Below are 13,574 nucleotides of genomic sequence, written 5' to 3'. Positions count from 1 at the left end.
GGGTGGTCAGGGTATGCACCCCCAGCGATTTCAGCGTAGCCCTGGAATCTTTAAGGCTATGCAGCCTGGAGTCAGTTTGCTCTGCAAACAGGCCTGCCCCATCAAATGACAGGTCCTGCAGGGTATGTTGCACCTCGGGTGCTTCGCCTTCATGGCAATCCTGGAGGACAAGGTACGCATCGCTGAGTATGCAGCGCCAGTGAAGCATGTAAAGAAGTCCGTGCCACTACCTTGCCCTCTTCAACAATTGTCCCAAACTCCTCCCTGGACTCCGCAGCACTAGTTCTTTGAACTTTAACATGGACTTCCAGGAATTGAAGTTGTATCTGCTTAGGATTGCCTGTTGGTTGGCAATCCTGAGTTGGAGTCCCCCAGTCGAGTAGACCTTTTGGCCGAACAGGTCCAGCCACTTAGTCCTTGGATTTAGGGGTAGGACCCTGCTGCCAGTTTCTCACGCTTGTTTACTGCGGCCACCACCAATGAGCAGGGCTGCGGGTGTATGTCAAGATATTCATATCCCTTAGCAGGGACAATATACCTCCTCTTGACTCCCTTTGCAGTCGGAGGAATGGAGGCAAGGGTCTGCCACAGGGTCTTTGTGTTGGCCTGTATAGTTTTGATAAGGGGCAGAGCCACCCTCGATGGACCTTCCAGGGCCAGGATATCCACCCTCCGGTCCTCCGTCTCCACCACCTCCTTAGCCTGCAGGCCCACGTTGCACGCTACCCTATGTGGCAGGTCCTAGTGGGACCGAATGTCTACAGGGGGCGGTCCTTAGCCAGAGGTCCCTGCAACCACTTCATATGGGAACAATGACGATGACGCCAGTGAGGGTACAGGGCCCCCATGGGACTCTGGGGCTGTGGGGACACCCTGCACAGCCTCTCCTTCCACACTGACCGCCCCAGGGTCCGTGCTGGTGGTGGGAGCAGGCTCCGGGAGTGGCGGGGTGGTCTGCACCAGTGTCACCTCAGAACCCCTAGGGGAGTGTGCCCTGGGCCCGGTGGTATGCCCACAGGGTCCAGAATGGCCACTGTGCAGGCACTTGTCACTGCATTTGCTATGGCCCTGCACCCACATCCCGATGCCTACAGTCCGATTTGTGTCTGGTATGCCTGGACTCCACCTCAGAAGACAAAGACCTGGAATATGAAGGCCAGGGTGGTGCTGATCAGAGCTGTACCTGTGACTGGTCCCAGGAATCTGGAGAGTGGTGCCACGAGGTGGAGTGCCGGCGAGAGGTCAAGTGGTGCGAGGACAAGGGTGCCACTCTGGGGACCGGTGCTGCAAGTCAGAGCGGTGCCGCGGAGATGCAGCTGATTGCATCAACATCGTGGGCTTGCCTTGAGACGATGCCACGCGTTGCAGTACCAGAGGCTTCTCCCGACCAGCCAAGGACTGTGGCGCCATCATGGCACTTAAGTCCCTTGCGGCCTCGAAGGTGCCCGGCAACTCAATGTCCTCCACCACCTGGCCCAGAGTCCACAAGCACCAGACTCGATTGCCCCCCTTGCGGGGCTGAAGTCAATGGTGTCATCTCCTGGGCTGTTGGTGCCGGGTGCTCCTACCCAGGACGCACACCAGTGGCGCTTTCCAAGGTGGCTGTCCTCAGCGCCAGAAATCAACCCCTGTCCTGCCTGCAGTACCACTTCTGTGGTACTGGGGAATGGGAGCAGTGCCGCACCACCTTCTGCCGGCCTCGGGTCTCTATGCCTAGCGTCCTTCCTTGGCACCGCTTCCCATACGGAGCCCAGAGTGCACCGCATGGAGGAGCTCGGCTCCGGATCCTGTTGTGACAAAGCTGGCTGGGGACGAAGGGTTGCCCCCATCAGCAGCTGTTTCAGGCGAAAGTCTCACTCCTTTTTCATCCTGGGACAAAACCCCTGAAAGTTCTTGCACCCCGTCAGTTTGGTGCACCTCCCACAGACACTTAAGAGTTGTGGGGGCTTATGGCAGGATCTGCAGGGTTTAAAACCCTGGGATTGAGGCATGCCCCAAGCGGAACAGGAAAGTTGGGCTGGGGAGAACCCCCACTCCTACACTAACTACTATAAACTAACAACTATTAATGCTACCGAACTAAACTACTAGAAGAAACGAGGAGCACTTGCAATAGCAAGCCACTGCAGTTCCAACGACCGTCCATGGCAGTAAGAAGGAACTGAGGAGGCGCCGGGTCGGCAGGGTCATACGTTCACTGCCGTCAATATGAGCAAGCACTCGAAGAATAATGTAATTTGTGTGTGTTATTACGGCATATAGGACAGGGCAGGATCTTTCCTTTCTAGCTCGCACTCCTGGGGCTGTTCTCATTCCTGAACAGTGTTTCCTCAAGGCCCCTCTCCAGTGCAGCTACTCCTGTGGCTTTTCAGTGCTGCCCCCAAGGCTTCCACCATGCCCCTTCACAACTCTCAGTCTCCCCATCACCTTAGCAGTGTCTAAACCTCCTCCCCACCCCCCCGACATGTGCATGAATAAGGGGAATATTTACAGAAGGGTTTTAGTTTATACTATAGCATTCATTTTTCATTATCAGCTAAGGGTGGGGTATAAGGTCCCCCCATAAAGTGGCTCTCTAAGGAAACCATTTGAACCAGCCTTCTTCACTCCAGTTACTTTTGTAATTATTTTTAAGATGCTTGGAAAAACATTTCTATTATTGGCGATAAGTGTGTGAAGGGACTCTCACCCTGAGGAGAGAAAAATGCTCCTTTTGGGAAACAGCCTTAAAAACAGATCCGCAATACATTACTCACCAAGTACCTTGGTATCATGCAACAATCACAATATTAATATAGGAGAAGACTATATCGGATTTGAAAGGACAGTCAGATTCTTCTACGTGAACTGGCAAATCATTAGAGAACTGGGTAGATCGTATGTTTTATTCATGTATTCTTACTTGAAGTAGCTGAATTTGCACATACTGTGCGCCAGTGGCTGGATCCCTTATTGTTAGGCCTCCATTTGGCAAAATAATGTTGCCACACAATCGATTGCCATGACCGGTAGATGAGAAGCTGGTAGGACTCACTTTACCACCTTTGCTTTTCCTCTGGCCAGAATTTGATGCTGCTGAAATAAAGTTATTTTATTAATTATGTTGGAATGTTTGATTCTTTGGTAAGTTTCTCCTTTGGATTTGTCAAATTTAATCTGAAAACATCTTTTCTCCCTTGCCTCTAGTTACTTTGTCTCCTTTTACTATTAACCAGCTAAGGCCATTAAAGTAGATAGGGCCGCAGGTAGAGATTATAAACTTTTATGTAGTCTATATTTTCATTTTTTTCTGTTTAAATTTAAATTGGATTTAAATATTTCCCTCCATATTTCTCAATATAGACATCATATATTACCCAGGAGAACAAGAAAATACGATGATTAAAAGCAACACTAATATCTTCATTGTTCATGTTGAATAAGATGCCAAAAGAAAATTAAAAAGCATAATTTGATAATACACATTAGATCTTTTCAATTATCAAGTGTTTTTTTGTTTTTTACTTCAAATGTTACAGGTAAATATTTTTAAACTAGGACTTTCAACTTTTGAGTGTCAATTTAAATTCTGTTCATGCATTTTAAAATGCAAGACTCGTTTGAAATACTATATAGAAGTTTTTATTACTCTATACCAGCAAAAAGAAGAGCGGATTAATTGGCTCTGAAAGTAAATGGCTGTCACTAAGTTACTGGTATGTGACACATTAGACATGATACAAGGAATCTTGTTTAAGAAGGAAACTGGGAATTTTCTAGCTCTGTTTTATAGAACAGGGGTAAATTCAATCAAGTGTCCTTTCAATCTAGGATATCACCAAGCATGCATTTTGGACAAGCTGCCACAATTACAGATCACTTCATAAACAGACAAAAAGAAGGATAGTCCTCTATTTCCTAGACAAGAAAGAATTTTTAAAAAGAAGTGCATACATGCATAGTGCTATAAAGCAAGAGATATGATAATGTTTAATTTGGAAGTGTAATCCTTTGCTTATCTCAAGACATAACTAAAAACAACTGTCACCTTGATTTTCGGAGATAGGAGGCAACAAGAAACGTAAGGAAAAAAATTGTTTAGTGCAATGTTCCTCTCCCCTTGGGGGCAGCTGCAACTCAAATAGCTGTCTCTTGTTTCTTTATTTTTTCTAGGCAAGTTTAGCAAGCCATGGAACACATTTGACCTAACAAAGCAAAGTTTAGTGCACATCAACAGACAGCTATGAGTTCCACTGTAGTTTAAGGGGAGAAAAACAAATGGGCTAGTTATGTAAACTATGGCCCAATCTTTGTGTTTTATAAAAATCTGCTACATCAGACTCAAGGTTAACAGAAAGGTTTCAATTAAAAAAGAAAAAAAAAAAAAAAGTCAAATTCCCCTACAGCGCTTGCAAATTAACACTGCAGCACTGTGCTAGTGCGGGACCTAGAAGTGAAACTGACTAATCTGTTTTCATTCATTGTCCATGCTGAGTAAAATGAAATGCCAAGAGTGGACAAAAAGCACAAATAGCAAATTAGATTTTTTAAATTATTTTGGTTTTAATACATTAAGGATAATCCTACGAGTAGATTAAGTAAATGATATTGAGGGCGAGGGAAGGGGGAGTTTAAATATAACTTTAACCTACCAGGGTCCCTTTAACAGAAAGGGAAAACTAAAGTGTGGGTTTTTTAAACTCTCAGTGAATTTGAAACTCCATGCAAGAAGACCATCTTAACTATCCTCAAAAAAAAGCACACCTCACTCTGACTTTGTTGCTGATTAAAATAAGTTTATCTATTTGAAAGAGATATGCTCCCATTTCATTGCATGTTACTAGATTCCGCAAGGAAAATGCCTCCTCACCTGTGCTGCTCCCATTCCCTTTCTGTTTTCTTTTCTTGGCTAGCTGAATGGCTCTGTAGTCTGTCCTTGCAGATCCACCACTCTCCTAATCAAACAAGAGATATGTTTTATACATGTTTGAAACAACCAATTAAGCTAACGAAGCCGACTAACAAATTGCTGGTTGCTCATAATCTTTTATGTTATCCTGTATATTCATCTTTGGTTAGGATTTAAAATTAGTAAGTTTCTCAAACAGTAGCAATCAAAATTCTGATGGGTCCCTGCACGTATCTGTCATCTAAGGTTAAATACACTTCCACATTTATCTGCATTTTCAGGAAGGTCATGCTGTGATAAAAGGAAACATTTTATACGGAAAACATATATTTATCTTTACACAGTACTGGAAAGGGGAAGGGAATGGTTTTCCGGAAGCAGTATTAAAGATAGAGTTATGGGAACGAAGACTGAGACTAACAATTTCAGTTACTTTCCATGCCCAAACCCTTCCCTGAAACTAATACAAACAGGACATACCGTATAGTCCCCTCCTTATGCTTTCTTGTTAGTCCCACTTCACCCTTGGGGGGTTAATTTTGAATTTTTTTTTATTTTTTTAAACTTTGAGCACGGTCCTCCCTCCCCCACCCTCACAATTCAGGCCTTTTAAAAGAAATTTTCACCATGTTGAATCCATGTCTAACAACATATTTAGTCAATACAGAGTTCTACATCCTTCATGAAAAAACCCCATGTAATTGGGTAAATCAGTATGAAAGGTCTGCTCATAAGTTGCAAGCAGCACTGGAGTATCCTCAAAGTTAAGATGCTTCAGTCATCTGGGGACAATTGAATATAGTTACTGCATACCAAAAATGAGCTGCAAGTCACTGTGCTAAGATCCATTTCTTTCTGAGCACTGTAGCTTCCTGGAGGGTTGGAGAACACAAACTGTGTCACCACTTTACTGCCTTCCTGTTGACCAACAACATCCGAGCTAGGAAGCAAGTTTCGTTCAGCTTTAGTTGGTGTCAGTAACTCAGGTCCATTGCTTCCACCAAGGCTGCTGGAAGGGGTCAAAGTGGTAGTGTCTATCGTTAGATTATTGCTGGATGTCAAACCATGCAGGTCTTGACTGGAATTCTTCACTGATAAAGATGCTAGCGAACCTAAGGCTTCTGCATTTACAGTCTGTACATCATCCAGATTTGAAGTACTTTGCTGTAAAACTGTAGCAGTGGTTCCCATCAAGAGAGAACTGTCCAGGCTATGTGGAATATCACTACTTGTCACCAATATCAAAGGGTCAACTGTTTGACCTAGGGAATTGCTACTGATAGAAAGGTTTCCACCAAGAGTAGAACCTACTGAAGCAACGTCTATGGTGACAATTCCAGAGTTTACTAAAGCCATATCTGTTGCAATCCCAGAATTGTTACCAGACACATTGGAGAAAAGGGACACAAGGTCTATGTTGCTGAGGTCACTTTGTCCTGGACTGGTGAGTTCACTACTAGGTGTGAGGGAACTGGTTGCTTCAAGCTGGGTTAAGAGATCTGAAATACAATACATGTATTAAACTTGTTGAAAATGCAACAGACGAATGATAAACAAAAGGAGGTTGTGTGCCACTACCTGTGGCTGAAGGGGTGCAACACTCAAAAGTGGGAATACACAGAAGCCCTAATTACTAATAGAACATACTGATACTTTTTCCAGAACAGGTAAGATGCACTCTTAAGTTTACATGCACTACAAATAAATGAAGCAACATTACTGACCTCAGAAACTGTGGTGTTTAGAAGCAACACACTTGTACCAGACACATGAGAATTTAATAGGGAAGAAAACACACTGCATGCAAATGTCTGAAGACAGAGTATCCTGAAAATTATAGGCTAAAAATATTTCCTAAATAAACCCCTCTTTTCTAAACCAGAATTACAAAGGAAAACAAATTCACCTTTATGGTAAATGTTAAGATTTCCCAATCAGAAGAAAAATTGTTTTAATCAAGTATTAGTTTCCTTTGTAATGTATCCTCCTCCCAGCCTTATCAAAAATCCAAAAATATTGTACAGAAGTGTCTCATCTGTGTATATATATTTAGAACATTGAAAAAATTTTCACTCTCTTTCCTATTCACTATGCTACCAAGGTGGGACTTTGAGCTCTGTCTTCGTGCGTGTCAGTTAGTTGTCTAGATAAAAGTAGGATGAATTTTTAAGTTTGCCACATCACTGAAAGACAAAATTACTTTAACAACGTTTACTAATGTTCCACTGTGATGAAAAATCTCATATCCAGCAAACAATTATACAGTAACATTATTTGTTCATACTGCTGGACAACATAGCTGCTTTCAGCACAGGAATTTCTACATACACTTATACTCTCCATAATACCCTCAAAACGGTCCATGCTACAAATTAGGACTTAAGAGTATTTTGGTTTTAAGTCCTCATCAGGTTCTAGAAAGAATATTTTGAAAAACCTTCAAGAGAAAGATCTAATTAATTCAAGATGTTACTGACTTCTGAAAACCACCAGCCAAACCCTAGTCGCAGCTCCCACTATAGATTTTATATTATGTACATAGAGAGAAAAAATCCTGGCCCCACGGAAGTCAGAGCCTTGCTGTCGACTTCAATGAGGCCAGGATTTTACCCACAGTTTTTGCCTGATATACATAGTGTTTAGGCTTCCCTTTGCCCCAGCCATATTTTGAGGCTAAAATATTATACCTGGACTGAAGTTGTGCTGTTTGACCATATGAGTCTTCATACTATGCTTGGAAGTGAACAATTTATTACAACTGGACACTGGGCAACGGGTCTTCGATGAATCCACATCTTGAAGATGTTTCTTGGAGTGAATATACAAACTGCTGCGTGCAGAGAATTTTGCACAACAACCTGCAACATGACACGCAGCATATTACAGAATCTTTCTTAGTTTTAACTTAAAATTAGTATTTAGCATTCTCTAGTAAACAGCTCAAAGTCACATAAATAAAATGTTCTAGTTAGTTAACTTGCAGTACTTGAGCACTGGTGCCATACATAAATACAGGAAGTTGAAGAAAGCAGCACAAAGCAAAGAAGCACAGAGTTTCAAAGGAGCAAAAGAAATGCCATACCAGAGCAGACCGCTGATGCATCTAGTGCAGCATCCTGCTTCCAAGAGCAGCAAAAAACCCAAATGATTTAGTGAAAAGTGCCACAAAGGCACCTTAAATAGAAGCATTTGATAATGGCCACCGGTGAAACCATGAGGAGGAAATGCTTCCTGACAACCACAGGGCAAAAACCACCTTGTTTTATGCCATGAAGTGTAAGTATCAACGTTCCTTGTTCAGCCAGGAAGTTGGGTACATGGTCTTGGGTCTATTTATAGCACACTTATAATCTAAACCCTTTTAAAAATCCCACTAGAAATTGTGCCTCAATGATTTCCTGCAGCAGATGGATCCACAAATCTTTTGCTTGTATTCATTTTAAAACCATGGGTCTTATCTGTAAGCTCCCCACATACCTTTAGCCACTTAATTATCCCTTAATGGATATTTGTAGTTCTGCAGAGACCTTTTTGCTGGAAGAGGCAACCCAAGGTGACCAGAAGTACTGGAGGGCAAATGTACTACAGAGTTATAGAAAAAGGCCATTATAACTCTTCTGCATGACTTTCTATCCATGTTAAATATGGCCAGCCAGCCTATTAGATTATCTGAACAGCAATCAGATGCTGAGCAGACATCTTCATTTTAACTTTGCTTGTGATTCTTCCCTCCTGCAGCCACACATCAAAATAATTTTTCACAAGCAGTTTATCCCTAGGGTACAATTAGTTAGCTGAAAAGATAAATATAGTGTCTGGACAGTATCACAGTCTTAAATCTAAAGTCGATTTCCTTTAGTCACTAACTGATAAGAAAAATCAAGTGACAATGATCTGCTAGCCATTTCCCCTGCCTCCTTCACGTCTGGGACAATGTGATTTATTCAATTAGATGTTCTTTAAAAAATAAGCTACAAAGAGGTTTAAAAAAAAGTATAATATGACTTGAAATACCCAAGGTTCCACTCCTTCACTGAGCCTTAACTGGGCAGGACCCTGCACCTACCAAAGCCTCATGTGCTCTAGTAACAGCACATAGGACCACAAACAAACCGTACCTTCCACTGGACATTCAAATGGTTTTGTGCCTAGGTGAGTTATACTGTGGCCTTTCAAGTGTTCTGCTCTTGTGAAGGATTTCCCACAGCCTTCTATTGGACATGTAAACCTCCTGTCATCTTCATGTTTCCTACAAAAAAGGGAGATTACTATTCCCAAACTTAAGTTCACTACGTTCTCATTTCTAGCATCAATTACAACCACTCTGATTTTAAAATTCACTCTTAAAACAATTATCTGCACTAAAACATGTTTAGCCAATGCGAAGATCTGACAAGTAAGCCATGTGTTGGGTTTTGGTGTGGTTTTGTTTTTAAGCATAACTACTTTTTGTTTGTTTACCTTTTATGTCTTAGTAGCTTGGACATGCTGGTGAAAGACCAGCCACAACCTTCAGAATCACAGATAAAAGGCCTTTCACCTAAAAAAAAAAAAGTCACATTTAATCATATAGTAACAAAAATACATGCTGATATTGTGAAGTCTCAGAGAAGTTTAAGGGATATCTACACTGCAACCCAATCCTCCCCTCCCCCCCGCAACAATGAGTCTCCAAGCCTGGGTCCCCGGACTCAGGCTCATACTGTAGGGGCTAAAAATAGCAGTGCAGACGTTCCCGCTCTGCCTGGAGCCTGGGCTCGGAAACCCTCCTCGGGTTTCACTGCCAAGCAGGAATGTCCACGTGGCTATTTTTAGCTCTGTAGCGCAAGCCCAAGTCAGTTGACTTAGGCTCTGAGACTCACTGCAATGTCTTTTTTCCCCCATGTTGACATATCCTCAGTTACTTTAAAAAGTTAAAGAAACTAAAATATCATTTTACAGTTATCAAACAAGTTTCCTTATCTACTGGCCATGTCCTGCAATTGGATCTGCATGGGCAGACCCCTAAGCTCCCATGGAACCCGAAGGCACTCCATGTGGGTGCATGGATCCACCTACATAGATCCAACTGCAGGAGACGGCCCTATATTAATTTGGACAACCAGATTTTTTAAAACCCAATTTGCTTCTCACTGTTTATGTAGCAGTTTGTGTGGGTTTGTTTTTCACCCATTTCTCTCAGTTATGTTTTGTTGTCCAAACTAAAACGCAGTCCACTTAAAAAGTCAATAAAATCCACTTCTCCTTGAAGAGGTTTTTACCAACTATTGTTGTAAACACTTAAAATTAGTAAAATATTTCTCTACTCTTGCAGTTTGCTCTATGCAAGTGATAGCACGTGGTCTATAGTCAATTTCCTCCTGTTTCCATAATCTTTCACACAGTAACAACGGAGAAAAAGACTGTTAAGAGACAAGGAATTGTGATTGTAAAGCCACAAAAAATGGCAGAACACAGAGGGAAAGGTATAGAACTACTTTTAACTTAAGTTTCTTTTTTAACTTGACAAGATGAAGCTGACTGTCACTTATAAGTCACGGACAGTTGTTTAGAGTCATTTTCAGGTTCTCACTCTTCCAACTCTTGGTCACAAACATTTCAGGGGTGTTTCTATTGACATTTTTAAAAAATTCTTATTGGCGTTAGGTTTGTAAAGACTGCTTTTATAAATGGCTAAAGCTTGAGTCTGCATTTGACCCACTATTTCTTTATGCATTCAGCCGTCCCAATTTATGAACTATCCTGATGAATACCTGTGTGACTTCTCATGTGGATTTTCAGTCGGCAGGCTTTATCATATTGCTTGCTACAACCAGGGAAAGAGCAGGAGAACTGTTCTTGCTCTCTGAAGTGGGCTCGATTATGAGAAAATAATGCACTCACTGTGATAAAGGTTCTCTCACAACCTATGGAAAGAGGGGAACAACATCTTAGCTCAGTGTGACACACAAAATAGGAAAAAAAACTCTATACCAGTGGTTCTCAAACTTTTCGATTGGTGACTCCCTTTCACACAGCAAGCCTCTGAGCGTGACCGCCCCCCTTATAAATTAAGGGCACTTTTTTTACATTTAACACTATTGTAAATGCTGGAGGCGAAGTGGGGCTTAGGTGTGGATGCTGATGGATTGCGACCCCCTGAGGGCTCACTCACAACCCCCAGTTTGAGAACCCCTGCTCTAAACCATACTTCAGGGTTTGCAACTATGGGCTGGAATTCAATATCCACCTAGACACGGTATGTTTTGGGCACAGAGAAAAGCAGAACCAGTATAATTTAAGATACACTGCTCAAAAAAGATGTAGTCATTTAGAAAACCTGGTGGACTCATGCACATCAACAGATTAGAAGACAACAGGGAGGAAAGCGCTCACAGATTAAAAAATTGTTCTACTATTGTTGTACATTGATCAATGCACTATGCAAGTCTAATGTGGATATGTTGAGTGATATCCTTTTCCTTTCTGCTGTTATTCAATCAGAAAACTCTGAGATCTCTCTCTCCGACAAGGGACAGAAGATGGAGGTCAAAAGATTCCAACTGTCCATCCCAGACATCAGGGTAAAACAAAGGTGGCAGCACAAGCAAGCTAGAAGAAAAGGAGTACTTGTGGCACCTTAGAGACTAACCAATTTATTTGAGCATAAGCTTTCGTGAGCTACAGCTCACTTCATCGGATGTGAATACAGACTAACACGGCTGTTACTCTGAAACCTGTCATTACGCAAGCTAGAGACGACCATCAGGCAGGATAAGCATGGTATCAAACCTACAAGACAGTCTAAAGAAGGGACTCCAAGTTAGCCATCCTTGCATATAAATATACCAGCTGATCCCAAAGAAACACTGCAGTATGGTAGTGCTCAAGTAAGTACCTCACCTACATTTAATCAAAAATATCCATGATATAGATTATTTGAAAAGATTGCTTGGCAGGCTGTGAAGATATTGATTTGTTCATGACAGGGCTAGAAACAGAATCTCCCTCAATCACCAATGGATGAGACACATTCATATATTATTTTAAGTTATGTAGAATATTGCATAGGATACACCCCTTAATGGGTCTGAACAAGATCAGCATTGCTTGATGTTTAATCAGGGAGCTGCCCAACAGGACTGATTCATGAACAATTCTAGGTGTGTCTAAAAGGGATGTCTGCCTCTTGGGTCAGAACTGTGACACCCCTGCCGCCAGCCAGGCAGCTGCTCTATGAAGTCTCCCCACACAAACCAGCTCTCCTCCCTGTTCCAAAGAGGCAGGTGACCCCCAGTGGTCCCACCAATGCTGTAATTCAGTCCCCGCCCCATTTCTCTCAGGCAGGCCCCTGGCATAGCTCTCACAAGTGCCAGGATCATAGGTGGGGCTGGGGCGTACACAGACCAGTTTCACCCGGGAGGGTCGCCGGCCGGGTGTAGGTCTCTCGGGGCCTGGGGCTGTGCCAGTGCCTAGGCAGGAAGCGCACCCCCATCCCCAGTAAGGCCCGAGAGGAAGGGCGAGGCCCCGAGGCCAGCCGGAGAAGGCGATTACCGGGGAACTCGCAGCGGTAGGGCCGGTCGGGCTCCAGGTGGCTCCGCCGCTGGTGCGCGCCGAGGCGGGCGGCGCTGGGGAAGCGCTGCCCGCAGGCCTCGCACTTGTGCGCCGCCTCCTGCTCGTGCGCCCGCCCGTGCGCCCGCAGGTTGTAGACCGTGGTGAAGCGCTTGGTGCAGCCGGGCGCGGCGCAGGCGAAGGGCCGCAGCTTGTCGTGCGAGTGCAGGTGGCGCCGCAGCTTGTAGGCGGTGGCGAAGGACCAGGCGCAGCCGGGCACCGGGCAGCCGAAGGGCCGCGCCGCCCGCCCGCCGCCGCCCGCCCCGGGCCCCCCATGAGCCGCCTGCCGGTGCAGCCGCACCTGCTGCTTGCGGGAGAAGGTCTCGGTGCAGCGGGGCTCGGGGCAGTGATAGACCAGCAGCGCCCGGGAGCCCCCCGAGGCCGGGGCCGCGACCTCCCCCTCAGAGCCGGGGAGCTCGGCCCGGCTGGGCCGCGGCGATGGGACGTGGGGAGCGGCCGGCTCCGGCGCGGCCCCGGCGGGAGCAGGCGGCCCCGGCTCGGCGGCGCCCGGCCCCAGGGTCAGGACCCCGTTCTCGATCCGCACCAGCAGGCTCTGGTTGTTGATGGTGATGGTGCCGGAGAAGGCGCCGGGGCCCGCGCCCTCCGCCGCCTCCGCTCCCCGCCGGAGCGGCGCAGCAGACGCGCCGGGGCCCGGCGGCGGGGGCAGCAGCGGCGGCGGCGGCGGCGGGGCCGGCCCGGGAGCCTCCTCCTGCTCCCCGCGGGGAGGCTCGGTGCGGCCGCTCTCCCCGCCGCCCGGCCCGGCCCCCGGCTCCGCCGCGCCCCGCACCAGGTTGAAGACGAGCAGGAGCCCGTCGCTGTCGGGGCCGGGCGCCGGGGGGGGTCCGGGGGCGGCGGCGCTGGGGCCCGGCTCCTGCTTCTCCTCCAGCAGCATCACCGGGAAGCTCATGTACAGGCCCGAGGCGGCGGCGGCGGCCGGGTCCCACTCGGGCGGCGGCGGCTCCGGCTCCCGCTGGGGCAGGCGGCCGGCGGGCGGGGCGCTCGGTGCCGCGGCACCGCCGCCATGTTGGGTGTCGGGCCGGGCCTGGGCCGCCTCCACCGCGGGCAGCCCCTGCGTTTCCATCTTGGGGGTCCCTGT

At 46.0% G+C, this 13,574-nt stretch overlaps 1 protein-coding gene across 1 annotated transcript in view; it reads right to left on the bottom strand.

Moving 5' to 3' along the window:
• The window catches only part of ZXDC (ZXD family zinc finger C), a 22,650-nt gene extending 9,076 nt beyond the window's left edge, over positions 1-13,574 (bottom strand). The window contains 10 exon segments of the mRNA XM_037903672.2: positions 2,903-3,075; positions 4,850-4,934; positions 5,702-6,387; positions 7,576-7,746; positions 9,007-9,137; positions 9,350-9,428; positions 10,642-10,794; positions 12,422-13,184; positions 13,187-13,243; positions 13,245-13,574. Coding sequence (XP_037759600.2) covers positions 2,903-3,075; positions 4,850-4,934; positions 5,702-6,387; positions 7,576-7,746; positions 9,007-9,137; positions 9,350-9,428; positions 10,642-10,794; positions 12,422-13,184; positions 13,187-13,243; positions 13,245-13,559 — 2,613 coding nt within the window. The 5' untranslated portion in view covers positions 13,560-13,574.

Source organism: Chelonia mydas, chromosome 7, assembly GCF_015237465.2.
Source record: "Chelonia mydas isolate rCheMyd1 chromosome 7, rCheMyd1.pri.v2, whole genome shotgun sequence".
Taxonomy (NCBI): Eukaryota; Metazoa; Chordata; order Testudines; family Cheloniidae; genus Chelonia; species Chelonia mydas.
The sequence above is the reverse complement of the archived record's forward strand: the minus strand, read 5'-3'. Positions and strand labels throughout refer to the sequence as shown.